The 14,359-nt window shown below is 40.4% G+C and overlaps 1 protein-coding gene across 2 annotated transcripts in view; it reads right to left on the reverse strand.

Annotated features, from left to right (window-relative positions):
• Positions 1-1,541: 1,541 nt before the first annotated feature.
• The window catches only part of pgm5 (phosphoglucomutase 5), a 19,435-nt gene continuing 6,617 nt past the window's right edge, over positions 1,542-14,359 (reverse strand). The window contains exons 7-11 of one of the 2 annotated variants that reach the window (XM_030105187.1): positions 10,989-11,104; positions 8,018-8,153; positions 6,779-6,962; positions 4,078-4,215; positions 1,542-2,358 (exon numbers count right to left, since the gene is read on the reverse strand). In XM_030105187.1, the coding sequence (XP_029961047.1) occupies positions 2,269-2,358; positions 4,078-4,215; positions 6,779-6,962; positions 8,018-8,153; positions 10,989-11,104 (664 nt within the window). In that variant the 3' untranslated portion in view covers positions 1,542-2,268. The remainder of the gene's footprint in view (positions 2,359-4,077; positions 4,216-6,778; positions 6,963-8,017; positions 8,154-10,988; positions 11,105-14,359) is intronic. The other variant, XM_030105188.1, reaches the window with a different exon arrangement.

Genomic DNA, 14,359 nt, shown 5'->3' on the forward strand with positions numbered 1-14,359 from the left:
CTCTGACTGTGGACAGATACGACTTCCCGAAATCATCATTTCTATTTACAGTGTTTTTGAACTTGACCTCACCTCAGTTATATTAGCCACCTGTGACTCATTTATTCATTTCCTTATCAAATTGGGTGGCCCAACTGAGGTTCAAAACAACAAGACAATCACAGGGTACTCCACGTGATACGAGACGGTTTTAAAATGTTTGATGAACACATGACAGCTGAAACAAACCAGCATAATGCAGACAGTCATAGACAGATCCTACAGAAGTAAAGAGAGAGAGAGACAGCAGCTCTGCAGCTGTTGTGACAATCAGAGAAATATGTGTAACTGTTACTGAATTATTGTTTATATTAATTATAATTTATTGTTGGTATTTGTCATCACTCACTGTTGTGTCACTATTAAAAGAAGTGGTGTTACAATGACGCATCCATTCAGTATACTTACAGCCATCGACAGCATGACTACTAAAAATACAACTAAAACAAAGTTAAATCTTCAATTTTATGAATATTTAAATTCATAAAATCCCTTTTCGGTGTGATTCCATGCACCAAGAAGACAGCTGAAAATATTAGAGAAAATAAAACCCTTGGTACTACTCCGTACCCCTGAAGTATGTTAGAGGATGACTCCTGGTTTACGGCACTATTGCAGCAGGCACTGCAGTCGAGACATGAAGTCTGACAGTGAAGGCATCCCCTCTCCCACCCTGGATGTACTGGAGCGACACATTTGCCGGGTGTGACATGAGATTTCCTGGCAGAATATTTTAGTTTGGGTTCCTCTTCCAGCCGCCCTTGATGGGAACACTTCACCACAACAAAAGTGCTGGTGGCACTTTGACTGCAACTTCAAGACTCATCCATTTTAATGCACACCTTATAAATGAAAAGTGTAGTTGTTGGCACTGTTTTAATTACTCAAATATATTCATCTAATCATGCTGTGAGCTATTAGTCACTAGTGTCTGTAACAAAAATACAACAACAACAAAAAAAAAAAAAACCTAAAGCCTCTTCTGAGCAGCATATTCAGAGGTGATGAACTGCCATTGATCTGCATCCAAACTCTGAAATAACCCCTGACATTATAAAACAGTCGGATGGGGCAATAACCTGTAACGGCTGACAGGTAATGTCTGGCTGACTGAGTGAACACATCCTCGCGGATATCCACTGGCACATCCTCAACTCATAATGACGGCAATCAGCGTGTTTATGAGTTCCTGCTCTCCGCGTGTCTCATTCAGGCCGTATAAAGATCAACCCTCTTCGTTCCTTATCTCAACACAACAGCCTCCACGCATTTCATACACTCCGTCTAAAGCAGGTGCTGCGCTCGGCAAACAAAGGCCTCCCTTTCCCTCAAGGATGTTCAATCACCGCATGATATACGGTATCAGCATGGCGTGGTGCTCTTAATTATGAAGAATCTGTTTAATTAAAATCCAAAAATGCCTAAGGGCAACCTCGCTCGCTCTGATGTATCTTTATTTGTTCCCATTAGACCTGTCCGATTCAATTAAAAACAGCACGCACTACACACAAAAATGTTTATTGGGATTTAAAAAAAAAAAAAGTAATAACATCTTCAAATATGGGTATACAGCGTTCCCAACTAACAAATTAAAGGGAAAAAAAATAACAATTTGTCAAATACTTTGTGAATATGCTATTCATTTTCATACCTTGCCTTACCGAAGCCCTTTTTGTATCTTAAAAATCATGTATTTTAGCAAAAATTCAGACTTTGACAAAATGATTACTTCTGGCGGAAATGGTTAAACAGGATTGCGATAGATGAAAGAGGACAATATAAACGCAACATGGAAAGAGGACGCTGCTCCGTCTCATAAAAACAGCACGCTGATGTAAAAAAAATGAACATTGCTCTTTGGATTCGTCATTCAAAACAAGACAGAAACAAGCAGTCTGCACATTCATCTGTTTGTTGACAAAGCTTTCATTGTTCATAGCAGTAATTAAATAGCCTCCCTGGTTTAGAAACTGTAGATTTACCAATTTTATTCTCAGTGACGGACAAGATTGACTGAAACATAACTTTTGTTGCTGAAATGCAATAAACTCCAGTAGTAAGCGTATCATTGTGTAGGAAGTTACAACAATGAGGCCAAAGCTGCAGAGAAAGTTCTTCAAAAGTGACAGTCGAGTAAAAAGAAAGAACATTTCGAAGGTAATTTTTCCTCAGTGTGAGCAGGTAGATGCATGTTGGGGTGTGCACGTCGGTGAGCGTTTTCCTGCTCGCTCATGTGATGACATTGGGTCCGCGGCGGCCTGTCCGCTCGTGAATGTTAGAAATCTTCAAGGCAATGGCGATAAGGGGGCCGAGCACCACCTGCAGAAAGACCAAACAACTCCTGAACAACTCAAAGATTTCAGTTCAAACTGAGATTTTGTCACATCTTTGGGTGTCTGTGTTGGAAGTATCCATACTGGGAAAAAAAGCACATGGCAGCAAATCATACAAGTTATATGACTTTGGGGTCTAAAAACACTGAAAACGAACACATTAGGTAAACTGTGTCGGACACTTGTCACTCATGAGTTTTACAAACCGCGCTAACATGCATTTTGGAGAGACTTTAACCTTGTTGATCCAGCATGCATAACCTGCAGGGAGTGTGCAGAGTGCTGACTTTTTACAAGAGGTGAGGAACTGCTGATTTGTGCCGTGCCACAACACAATCTTGAAGTGACAACATACTCTTAATAGAATCAGTAAAAATTTAAATGCTTTGCTTGTCTGGTTTGCAGATGTTTGCTGAAGAGTTCTATGGAGAGTGTGAGTCAGCCGTGTGTTGCAGTCATGATTTTCAAACCTTCCTTGCACAGGGTTGTCGATGACGTGAAACAGTTTTAGTTTGGGTTTAACTCAGAATTGTGTGTGTTTTAAAGCACTCAAAGTAAATTTAATCCAGCTAAAAAAAAAACAAAACAGCCCTGACATGTGATCATACCTGTCTGCTGTGATTGCTTTTATCAACAGGATAAGTGACAGGATGAATAGAAGCTACATTTATGACATTATGACAAACTGCGTCACGCAGCAGGAAGCAATCAATGTCAGATAACTCAAACGTTGTAGCCACAACAAAAGAGATATGTTCTCGCTTTGTTTATCAACAGGTTGACCTGACCTCAAATCAGCTTCCCGAGAAAATTTTCTGTGCGATTGAATCTGTAAAATATTCATGTTGAATAAAAGTAGAGATAATGAATGACTAATTAAAAAGGAAAAAAAAAAGTGTAGCTTTTTCATGAGATTCTTGTACCTGCAAATAACAATGACCCACATGCAATTAATGACACTGAACTCATTTTCACATTAATATTCAGATGATTCTGGATGCTGAAAACATCTGGGTCTCTGCTTGACTTGGAAAAAGGAAAAAAAGGGACTAAAATATGCCGCTTGTCAAAGTTAGCTCACAAAAAGGTTTTCAAGCAAACCCAATTTCAGTTTTACAACCCTTTGGAAGGTATTTGCAAAGCAAAGACGTGCATTCTGATTACTCTAAATTGATTGTTTCTACAGTTGTCTGTCTGTCTCCGGATGTCTTCTGAAGGTCCAGAATGCACTTTGTCTTCTGCTTTACGCTAACGTCCACATTTCCTCAAGGACACAGTGTCCTTCACCTCTCCTGAGACTAAAGATCAGTCAGTCATTCAGAAAGATTTCATGATCACGATAAGTATAAGTTGCACCATCAGTGTGCAATAAGATAATAGATATCACAGCATTTAATCAATATTGATTTCCTAATATTTACAGCTCTGGATTATTCATCCTTTAAACTGAAAAAAAAAAACTACAGTAATATGTACTGCTCACATTTTTTAACCCTCAGCACTAAATAAACTTAAAGCTATTTATCTATAAATGTTTTTTATGATAGCAAAACCTGAAAAACTGACTGCAAAAATGTAAAATAATCATAAAAGCAACATGTCTCAAGAAGGGACTGTAGATTTTGGTGCCGTCTCCGAGGTGTAAATAAATGCTTGTACACAGAGACACAGTGAGCGCAGAGACAAAGGATGGGTTTGTTTGTACCTGCGTCTCTCTGCTGTGTCTCTCAGGGTCTCTCTCAAAGCTCTCAGCATAAATGCGAATGGTGGCTCCCATCCCTCCGCCACTGCCGCTCAGCCGGAACACCAGGCGGGAAGCATCGCTGAAGACGATCCTCAAACCCTGGAAACAACAATCCAACATTTTTTTTCTTTTTTAAATATATGATGAAACAATCTGTTGATTACATTATGAATATTAGTCTCACAAAACATTTCAATCAGTTCTGACAGATTTTGAGCAAAGTTCAGGTACATCCTGAACAGGCAGTCACACAGAGACACCAATAAATCATAAATCTAATCTAGTTTCCTGTAAAGTGAGAGTATTAACCACTAACTACACACTGCAGTCCAACATTCATACAGATGTTTTGCTTTACACTGCAGTGATACTAAGTAACCACTAGATGTCCCTGTCAGTATATTTTTTTGCTGCATGAGTTCTTTCACTGAACGCACCAATGGAGTGTCTCATCAAGTCATGAACACTGCTGTACTCCTGTTTCTTTCCAATAAGTCTGATAAAATACACAAATAAATCTGTTTCATTTGCTCATAGCTGCCGGAATCGTGCAGCATCCTGCGGCTACCGAGAAAAGTTTGACTCCAAACCAGAGTAAATGATCATATCTCTGAAGACCTCTCGGCCCTCTAGTTTTAACTCTTAGAATTCGACCTCAACTTTTTCTTCGAAAACAGGATATCTCTTTTTACCGGGTAACTGCTGGCTGACATAAAGGTGATAAGAGTCTTTGACTAATGGATGTGTGATGACTCTTATCTGTCCGAAATTCCACAGCGTGTCTTTCCTTCTCCCATCAGAGTGAAACACACACTCGGGAGTAGAGACAGCAGTGTGTTTTGAGAAAAAGCAAGCATAAGTAATAGAATGTCACCACTTTTTTGTTTTAAAAAACACTCTCAGTAATGTTAAAATATCGTATTATCACCTCGATACCCTGCTGTAACTGTTCAAAGCTTTATTGTCAAAACACTCCTGTAACTCAGGCCTGAAAAATGAACAACATGTCTTGATAGTTCACCAGTGATGAGTGTTTTTCTTTGGTCAATAATTTTGTGGCAAAGTACGGAAACAAAGTCAAGTGAGGACAACGCCTCACCACAATAAAACCCCTGATAGCTGGTCAGCTCTTTAAACTGTGACTCAGTGTCTTCGTTTAGAGACCACGGAAAGCTCACTCGCCTTCCTACTAATCTGACCAGGGAGGACGACATGTCCGAGTCCGGGTGAGGAGAGACGGCGATAATGAAAGATGTCCGCCTGCCCGGCCGTCTGTCTTTCTGCCTGTGAGTGCGTCGGCTCATCTCTAACAATAGAGGGGCAGTTATCAGCGGGCTGACTAATGCCTGTTAAAAACAGAGCTCAGAGGAGCACATACCAGCAGGAGACACAGTGTGTGTGTGTGTGTGTGTGTGTGTGTGTGTGTGTGTGTGTGTGTGTGTGTGTCTTTAGCTGTGAATTAAAGTCACAAATCCAATGATTTATTTATACAGGAAAAAAGTTGGCTGAGTCCTATTAAAAGAGTAATCTACAGAATAAAAGCACTCATTTCAATCTTTGAATTTGACAGATTCATTCAAAAAAAGAGGGTATATTGTTGGAAAGTTATTTCTACATGACTAACATATAAACTAAAACATTTCAGGCATTTTTGAAGTTTCAAAGTGAGAAATACTGTCACTGAAATACAAAAAAACAGATAGACTTATTATTTTTGTTTGTATTTTATAAAACTGTATTCTGATTTTGATTACTTAGAACTTAAATAAAAAAAATGAATAATTGGGTGGATATGGTAGAAATCTAGAATATGTGGGTATTCCACAATATCATTCAAATTATAGGAAAAATTCTATACTTTTTTATTGTTGCGGGGGGTTGTTTTTACATTTACCAATATTCTCCAAAAATATCCACTCTGTTCCTGTTTCCTCTTACGGGGCGTGAGAGGATGATATTGGTGGCTGACAGCTGGGGCGTTACAGTGGGAGCACGAGAGTTGGCAACGAGACACTTGTAATGCTAAAGTAAGCTGCAGAGACAGTCACAGTTGGCCTGAGCTGAAGATACATTTGCAAGTTGATTCTACATTTGGTGTTATCGGTGTATTAATAATAATAATAATGAAAAAAAAAACTACTCTGTTGTCCTGATATTTCCATGATTTATTTATTTATCACACGCAACCAACCAAAAATCTATTCATCTGACAATGCAGAATAAATTCAGTAGCCAGCGACAAAAGGCTGCCGTGCCTCTGAGTAAATCCCTCCAAAGCCTTGCCTTGTGTGTTTGTGTTTGAGTGTGTTTGAAACCCAGGGCCAATATCCCCCGCCATCCAACACACTTGCAGCGGGGAGACTGCAAGCGAGACGACAGCTGATATAATTCTGTCCTGGGAGGAATGTGTGCAGTAATAACACTCAGTGGGGCAACTGGGATGCTGAGGATTCACCAGCGTTTCAATGAGTAAAGTGACTGAGGACCTGCTGTCTCTGTGGCAACCAGCTCAATGAGGAAAACGTCCCTCCTTCACGCTGATAAGACATATAAGGTGAAGTTTATTTAAGTTCAGGATATATGGATTGATTTAATCATCCCCACTCAAATTCTGCGTGATAATATCCTGCATGTAATATATCGTCTTCTTTCCCACACTGACCTGGTTTCGAACCACCGATCCATCCACGGGGTCAATATACTCGAAGTTGTCTGCCCTCTCCACGCTGTACACGTGGTCTCCGACAGCAAACTTCTGGCTGCTGAAGGCTTTGTCTGAGAGGACTCCCTCCAGGTCCCTCATCAGGTAAAAGGCGGCGCGTGGGTCCAGGCCTTCATAGTCAAACCTGGGGGGAAAAAATGAACACAAATCTTGGTAATAAAGACTTTTGTTTTAATTAATTTATCTTGACTATGTTATGAATCACGGTTATTGCCTCCTTTTTAACTTTTCCAGCAGGATGCTGTTTAAGATTATGTTGTCTTCTTATTGACCATAAGAAGCATTGTGTACTGCAAAAACACACGTCTGTCCATGTTTGTCTTGTGTTTTTCTTTTTTTGCATGTTTTTATAGATTCTATCTCTTGTTTCATGCCCCTTTGCTTCCCCTCCTTGTGTTAGATTGCCGTTCTGTTCCCTGATGTGTTTCACCTGTGCCTGATTGTGTGATTGTCTGCACCTGGTGGCTGCGCTATAAGTTGGGCTTCTTGTTTGTTTTTTTCCCTGTTGCTGCAATATGGCAGCTTTGAGTCCTAAAACTGCGAAACAGTTCTGCTTTCTCATTTAACTGATTTGTTTTTCCCAGGAGGGTAACAGATGTTTTTGTGTGAAGAACTGCTGAGGGGCCTGGTCATTAGTCTGTCCTCCAGATACAGTATGTTCTGTGAGAAACGTGCATCGTTTTAGCCCAGCTCTCTGTGGGAATACACAAAGCTGCAGCAGTGAGTGGGAACACTCACTACAGTAACTATCTCTGCCTCACACAGGGGACCGGGTAAAATAGGAACAAGTGGCAACCAGTGAGAGGGATCAGAGGAGAAAGGGATGAAAGTGAAGACCTTCAAGACATTTTTGACTTTGGTTTAGACTGAGAAACTGTCCTGAGAAGCACACACATTCAAGAGCCACCATGTCTCCTTGATTTAATGATTGTATAAACAATCTATTAAAAGATTGAACCACTCAGACCAAACTGATCACTTTAAGAAGCAAAAATTTATTCTAGCCATCTGTGCAAGAAAATTCTGTCCATTGGCACTCACAAACCAAAAATCAGCCTGATCGAAGAGGGTAAACCATCATCACTCATCTATTCTCAGTTTAGTAAGGTGTGAATGGTTACAATAATGGACGGGCATGTTTGCTGAATGGTTCTTTAGAGATACCGCTTTGCTTTTTACCTGCAGTAGTAGTTGCGTCCGAACTTGGCCCAGTGTTCTCGGACAATCTGCTCCACACCTTGTTTCCTGGCCGCCATGATGGACAACCACATCAACACCGACCACAAACCGTCCTTCTCCCGAATGTGATCTGAACCTATAAGAGACACCAGGACAAACACAACAAAAACTGAACCCCAACTTCAACGTGTGAAGAGGCTAACTTCACTTTGGTGAATTTGATCATCAAAAAATGATTCTCTATGTAGAAATCTGAAACTTGACAGTTTTAACATTATTTAGCACAATGACTGGAATATGGGAGCAGCTACAGTAACAGTGTAACCACATCAAACACATTACTGTTAATAAAGATACTAAATAAAGCATTCTGGTCTGAATTAAAGAGAAACCCGGTTTCAAGATAAGACTCACATTTGGAATAAGGTTTCACAGATAAAATCTTATTCTTATGAAGCAAGCGTCCTATTTTATACATTTAACATGGCATTAAAATCTGTTGGACACACAATTTTACTCAGCAGCACAACTTTACAGAACTTTTCAAATACTTTGTGGCAGTTTTACAGTCTGAAGAGTCCTTCGTTCATGCATTGCATTCCACTGTTTTGCTCCGGTTATCATGGTGTAAGGCAGAACTTGGCAAAACACCTGAATATTAGAGCACTGGAGTTGAGTTGATCTTATTAATTTTCCAGCAAAATGACCAAAATAAAATTTTGAAGCTGAAAAAAAATGTAAAATTTGGCATTTCAGTAATAAATCCAAAGATTGTCTTCACTAATCTTTTAGCCGATGCAGGTTCATGCAGTGTATGCACCCACACACACTCAAACAGAGGGCTGGTCACGCTCACTGGGGAGCCGTCCGACTGTTCTCCAAGACAGCTGCACAACAAAGTTATTTGTCGAAGCTCAGAATATGTTGCACGTGTTATAAAGCTTGGAATGGACTGAGCTGCCTGGAAAGATGTTGAGATGCATCGACGTACCTGTTACACAACAACAGCACCAAACACAATTCAATATAACAGACTTTTTGTGTCGCCCACTCAAAAAATGTGTAATTTCAGTTTTTCTGTCCCGTTCTATAGTCTTTTGCTCTGTTAGGACTCTGACGATTTCATTCAGCCTCTCCTCACTCTGTGCAGCCTTGATTTAATTCAGTCCTTGGGTTGTGCTTGGGAAGTTAGTTGCTGTTTTTGTTATTATTGCGTAAAGCCTTTTGATTGCTATTGTTTTTGCTTGAAAAATGCCACAGAAATCGACTGATTGATGATGCTCGGAGAAGAGAGGGGTCAAAATGATGAAGCAAATGTGGTTTATCTTTTGATATTAATATTACCTCATTATAGGACTGCTTCTCATTGCAGCTCTGCTCCGCCACTTTATGGCCTGTTGACGTGGATTTTTTTATAAATGATGATAAGAACAAGGTTTATTCAACATTTTAACTATGTTGTTTTTAATGTGAGCTCTCTGACATGATGGAAAAATCAGTACAAACATGATCAGGATGAGAAAATCATTCAGATGTCAAATAATTTTGTTCAAAAACAAGCGACAAAAATAAAAAATAAAAAATTGGGGATCTAAGCAACATTGTGTGTGTGTGTGTGTGTCTGAGAGCGTGTAAAGCAGAACAGTGTGTACAGCTCTGATGATTTACTATGCAGGGCTCCCTCTGAGGTTTTTGCCTTACATGGATAGACAACGGGTGAGCTCTCATAGTCTCCCTGCTCTCTGCTGCTTGCCTTTTTCTCATCCTCGTCAATAATTCTCATATTTAGACTCTCCCACAAGTTTCAGCCATCTCGACAAAAAGGTTCTTAATGTTTGCTTTCAATTTTTTCTTAATTTTCACTTTACTTTTGACAACTGGACATTGTTTCTTATTATTATTATTACTTCATCTCTCTCCAGAAGGTAGAATGATCAAGTCAAACAATGAAGATAGCACAAAACCATTGAAAACGATGACTAAAGCATGATAAGACAGTAAAACTGAAAGAAAATATTCAGAACAAATGTGTAGAATTTATGCATTGTTTATATTATCTGCCCATGTATGCGCGTGTCGGCATCGGCCTTCATAGAGAGCACTGCTACACTGGAGGCCGATCGGCATCTTGCAGTGATTCAGGGAGCCCCTGTCTCCTTTTATAGCAGAAGAATGGGGATTATTTACACATGCAGTCAGGGTCACTGCCCCCTCATCTATTAGACAACTCCGACTGGAGCTGCAGGCAGTCCGGACGCACGGCTCACAGCTACGGATCTGGAACGGGCTGGAAGGGGAAGAGGGATATTTCTACCATATTCAACAGTTGGATCTGGTCACTATTAATATAATTCCCATCAATGTTTTTTTCCCATTGCAACTTGAGCCCTAAAAACTTTCAACTTGGCAACATCAGTTAAGTAAAATAAATGAGAAACAGCGTGACTCTGACTGTGATGTGGGGGCGTTTTAAAGAAATCCTTGAGTTGTTCAAATGTGTTTTGTTGCGACAGTTTTGGTTCACATCAACTCTTCGGACTTCAGGAACACGATGGCCGTCATGTTTCCGTCACTGGTGTGATATTGTCACCTTCCCTGATCTCCGTTTATTCTTTGACCATCCATAACAGTGATGGTTTCTATAGACTTCCCGAGAGAATGTTTAGTCTTTTCAGCCAGTTTTCTCCCCTCACAGCGACAGCAGCAGCTGGCCAGCTCAGCCTTTAAGCGCCGGCCTTGTTTGCAGGCACCGCAGCAACAGTTGCTGTCGAGGGGAGGGGATTTCTGCCTCACACACCCACTCACATTTTCCGAGCCGGTCGAGGGACTCCAAAACGGTGACCTCCTCACAGTAAATCTCCCAGGCAGTCCGTGCCTTGTATCCATTATGTGTTTGTATCTTTTACCAATCAGCGATCACAAATCTCTCTTTATGAGCCGAGTGTTTTGTTTCTGGGCTGAGGGTTGTTACCTGTCCCGAAGCTCTCCTCCCCGCAGAGGGAGCAACGCCCAGAATCCATCAGGTTCCCGAAGTACCTCCAGCCTGTGGGGGTCTCATACAGCGCCAGTTTCATGGCTTTGGCTACCCTGCAAACATCAAGAGAAGAGAAGAGAGAACCAAAAATCAAAACTCCTTTCCCCATTTCTGCTAAAGAGTTAAGCTGATACAGAAATGCTCTGACCTTTGAAATGAAGTGCACCGAATGCTGTATGACAAGTTTAATCTGCCAGCAGCTCATCCAATAACTTAATAAGGCAAGAGGCAGTAGGAACAAAGCGGGCTAACCTTTCAGCCGAGGTCTGCTTTGAACCGGAGCCGTGCAGCAGGACAGGAGGGGAGGAAGTGTGTATGTGTTTGAACAAACATGATTGCATGTGTGTGTATGTTGGGTTTGGGTCATGGGGACGGATAGAGTGCTAACAGTTCCATAAAAAGAGGCGCTGCACAGACACACACCACAGAGCGAGGGGGCTTCGAAGCGTCACAGTACTTGAACCACATTTTGCACACACCAAATAATTAATGTTCGTGAAATTTTAATGTTTTTAACGTGATATTATTATTCAGAGATTTCTGGATCCACACATACTTTTTGTGTGACTTGTGTTTCAGACACAGTTCACAAGGAAATAACACTGAAAAAGAACTTTATCTATCAAATTGTGCGTTTTATGTGTTTAAGTGTATGATTTATACTTTCAAGAATAAATATGAAGTGAAAATAGATTGTCTCTTTTGGGACACTGACAGCTGCATGTTATGTTATTTTATCTTATGAAAGCTGTAGAAAGTGACAACTTAACACTAAAGACAGCATGAATATCAATGTGAGTGTGCAGATTTCTCACGACGCTATTGAAAGTGCACATTGACCGTGAAGCGGCTGAATTTACAACAGATGTGACCGAGGTGACTGAGACAAAACAGACTAGGAGGTTTCTAATCCCGGGGATTCACCTTAAGCCAGAGATGGAACATTGTCGCTGTGTGTGGAAATGTTTCTGTCGGCAGCAGTTCTGTCTGGTAATTAATTTAATTCAATCGTCCTTGTCTCCACCAAAGCATCAAATTGTCCAATGACAGAGCTGATCCGATTGACTGAATGTAAATCCATTGAACCACAGAGAAAGCAGAAGATATCAGTTTATTTGAATCGAAAAAAATACCAAGAGAAATTATGAGGAGTCTCCTTAAATGGAAGTTTATTTAGTGGAATAAACCATGTACTTCCTGTTGCTCACAAATCACTCCCATTTCTCCACTGATCACTATCTTCCCCGCTCCTGATATCTTCAAATCAATGAAACAGATGTTGCTCCCAGCGTCTCGTCAGTCTCAGACGCTTCTGAAGTTGAATGCTGTGGGAATTCACACTGAATTATGTGTGGATTGCGGGTGGGCTTCAGTGTTTTCAAGTGCTGGTATACACATTCACATAATCATCATGTACGTAAATAAACCCCACGGTGCCCTGCACAGCTGTTTATGTGAGGAGGGGATAAATTACCAAATAAGAGTAAACCAACTTTATTCCTTTCTGGGGATGCAAGTGCTGGAACGGAAAGCCTGGCATTCCTAAAATGAAAGAAAAAATAAAAAGACCTGGCAGTCCGATGAGTTTCAGATATTTTGAATGGCACGTTGCTTTCCAACACAAGCACGGAAACCGAGTGTGGTGACACTCAGTTCTCAAACAACCTGAAATGCTTTTGTTCACTTCTGTTTCTGTCTGTCAAGAAACCAGGAGGGAAGAATTGTGAAATACAAGGACAGGGAGTTCAGTGAAGACTTCTCTGAGTTCATAAAAACTGGATAGTTTTGGCTTTGACCTTTGACCACAATAAGGTGGCTTTTGACACTGCAAAAGATCCTCTATTAATCTAAAGTACATGTAGAAACTGTGTGAACATCTCTGACATGAGTCAGCTTTCTGGATCCATGTACAAAGTTTTAAGCATGGAAGAAAGGAATGCTACAAATTCTTTTATGCAACAAGAAGGCATCTGACTGGCTCCTGACTTACTCTGCAGCAGAGTATAATAATCCCAGTCAGAGAAATCAAGATGAATTAGGAGACTTGTGTGTATGGCGTATGTTATCTATAAGGCTCTGCAGACCAACAGTGGCATTTTGTTTCACATTAGAAAATAAAAAGGGTGAAAACTGTGAGTTCGGCACCCCTTGTTAGATTAATCTGAGGGAAACGGCAAAACACTTACAGGTACAACTATTCTATGCTGCAAAACTTAAAATATAATTGTCAATATTTGTTTTAACCCAGATGTTTTCCAAGTGCATTAGAAGGATCAACGCATTTTCCAGGAATGTGAAAATCTGAAACAAGTCAACTCGGCACCAAACACAGCTGAAGGGTTAAAACTCCTGAAGGGATTTGGAGCAGGTCTGCGCTTTACATGATTTGGATGCTTTACCCACATAAGGCTGAGTTTGAGGGAGAAACGTCGGAACAGGCTCAGGTACAGCATGTGTGCATTTCATCATCTGACGTTCACACCAACGGAATTTGGCCCTGTAAAGAACACACTAATCGGCCTAAACCACTTTAGTTTTATTTCATTTTTGAATTTTGTGATATCTCTAAATCACAGTGAGAGATGACATTTTACTGCTTTTAGCTTTTACTTGAAAGTTTACCAGCATATTCTTATATTTCACCATATGTTGATAAGTTTTCTGTAAGTGCTCAGAGTGCTCTTATCACCAGTGTTCTATAGAGCCAGGATAAAAATACCTTTCTGACATCAAGTCAAAACACTTTTCCTTAGACTTCCCAACACAAGGTCAAAAATATATTTACATCTAATAATAATATAACACGCTAGGGAAAAGTCTGCATGCGTCAGAATTTGACTTGGCTGAATTTTGCGTTTCCCTTCCAATAAAAACATTGCATAATACAACATAGAGTCTGCATTTTAGAGGGCTTTTATTGGTATTGATTGCATTCTTTGTCATTTTAGGCAGTAAAATGAAACTGTTTGGAGTCTTTGGAAGCTAAACAAAGAAACACGAGAAACAGTATTTACATCTCAACCAAAACTGAGCTTCAACTGCTGTCATCAGGATTAGACTGAATTCAAATAAAATGTTCAAGCGATCGTGACGCCTGCCCTGGAAAAAGACACACTCCTCACACCAAACTCACGTCTCTTTCTCTGCAGACCAACATACACACAGTTCACACATTATACGCACTACAACATTCATCACGGCTTTAATAACACGGTGTGCTTGACTATGCATAAACACACAGTAGGGAGGGTTTCTCAGTCTAAACACTCGGCAAACCGACACACACACACACACACACACACACACAC

The sequence above is a fragment of the Salarias fasciatus genome, chromosome 12 (genome assembly GCF_902148845.1).
Source record: "Salarias fasciatus chromosome 12, fSalaFa1.1, whole genome shotgun sequence".
In the NCBI taxonomy this organism is placed as follows: domain Eukaryota; kingdom Metazoa; phylum Chordata; class Actinopteri; order Blenniiformes; family Blenniidae; genus Salarias; species Salarias fasciatus.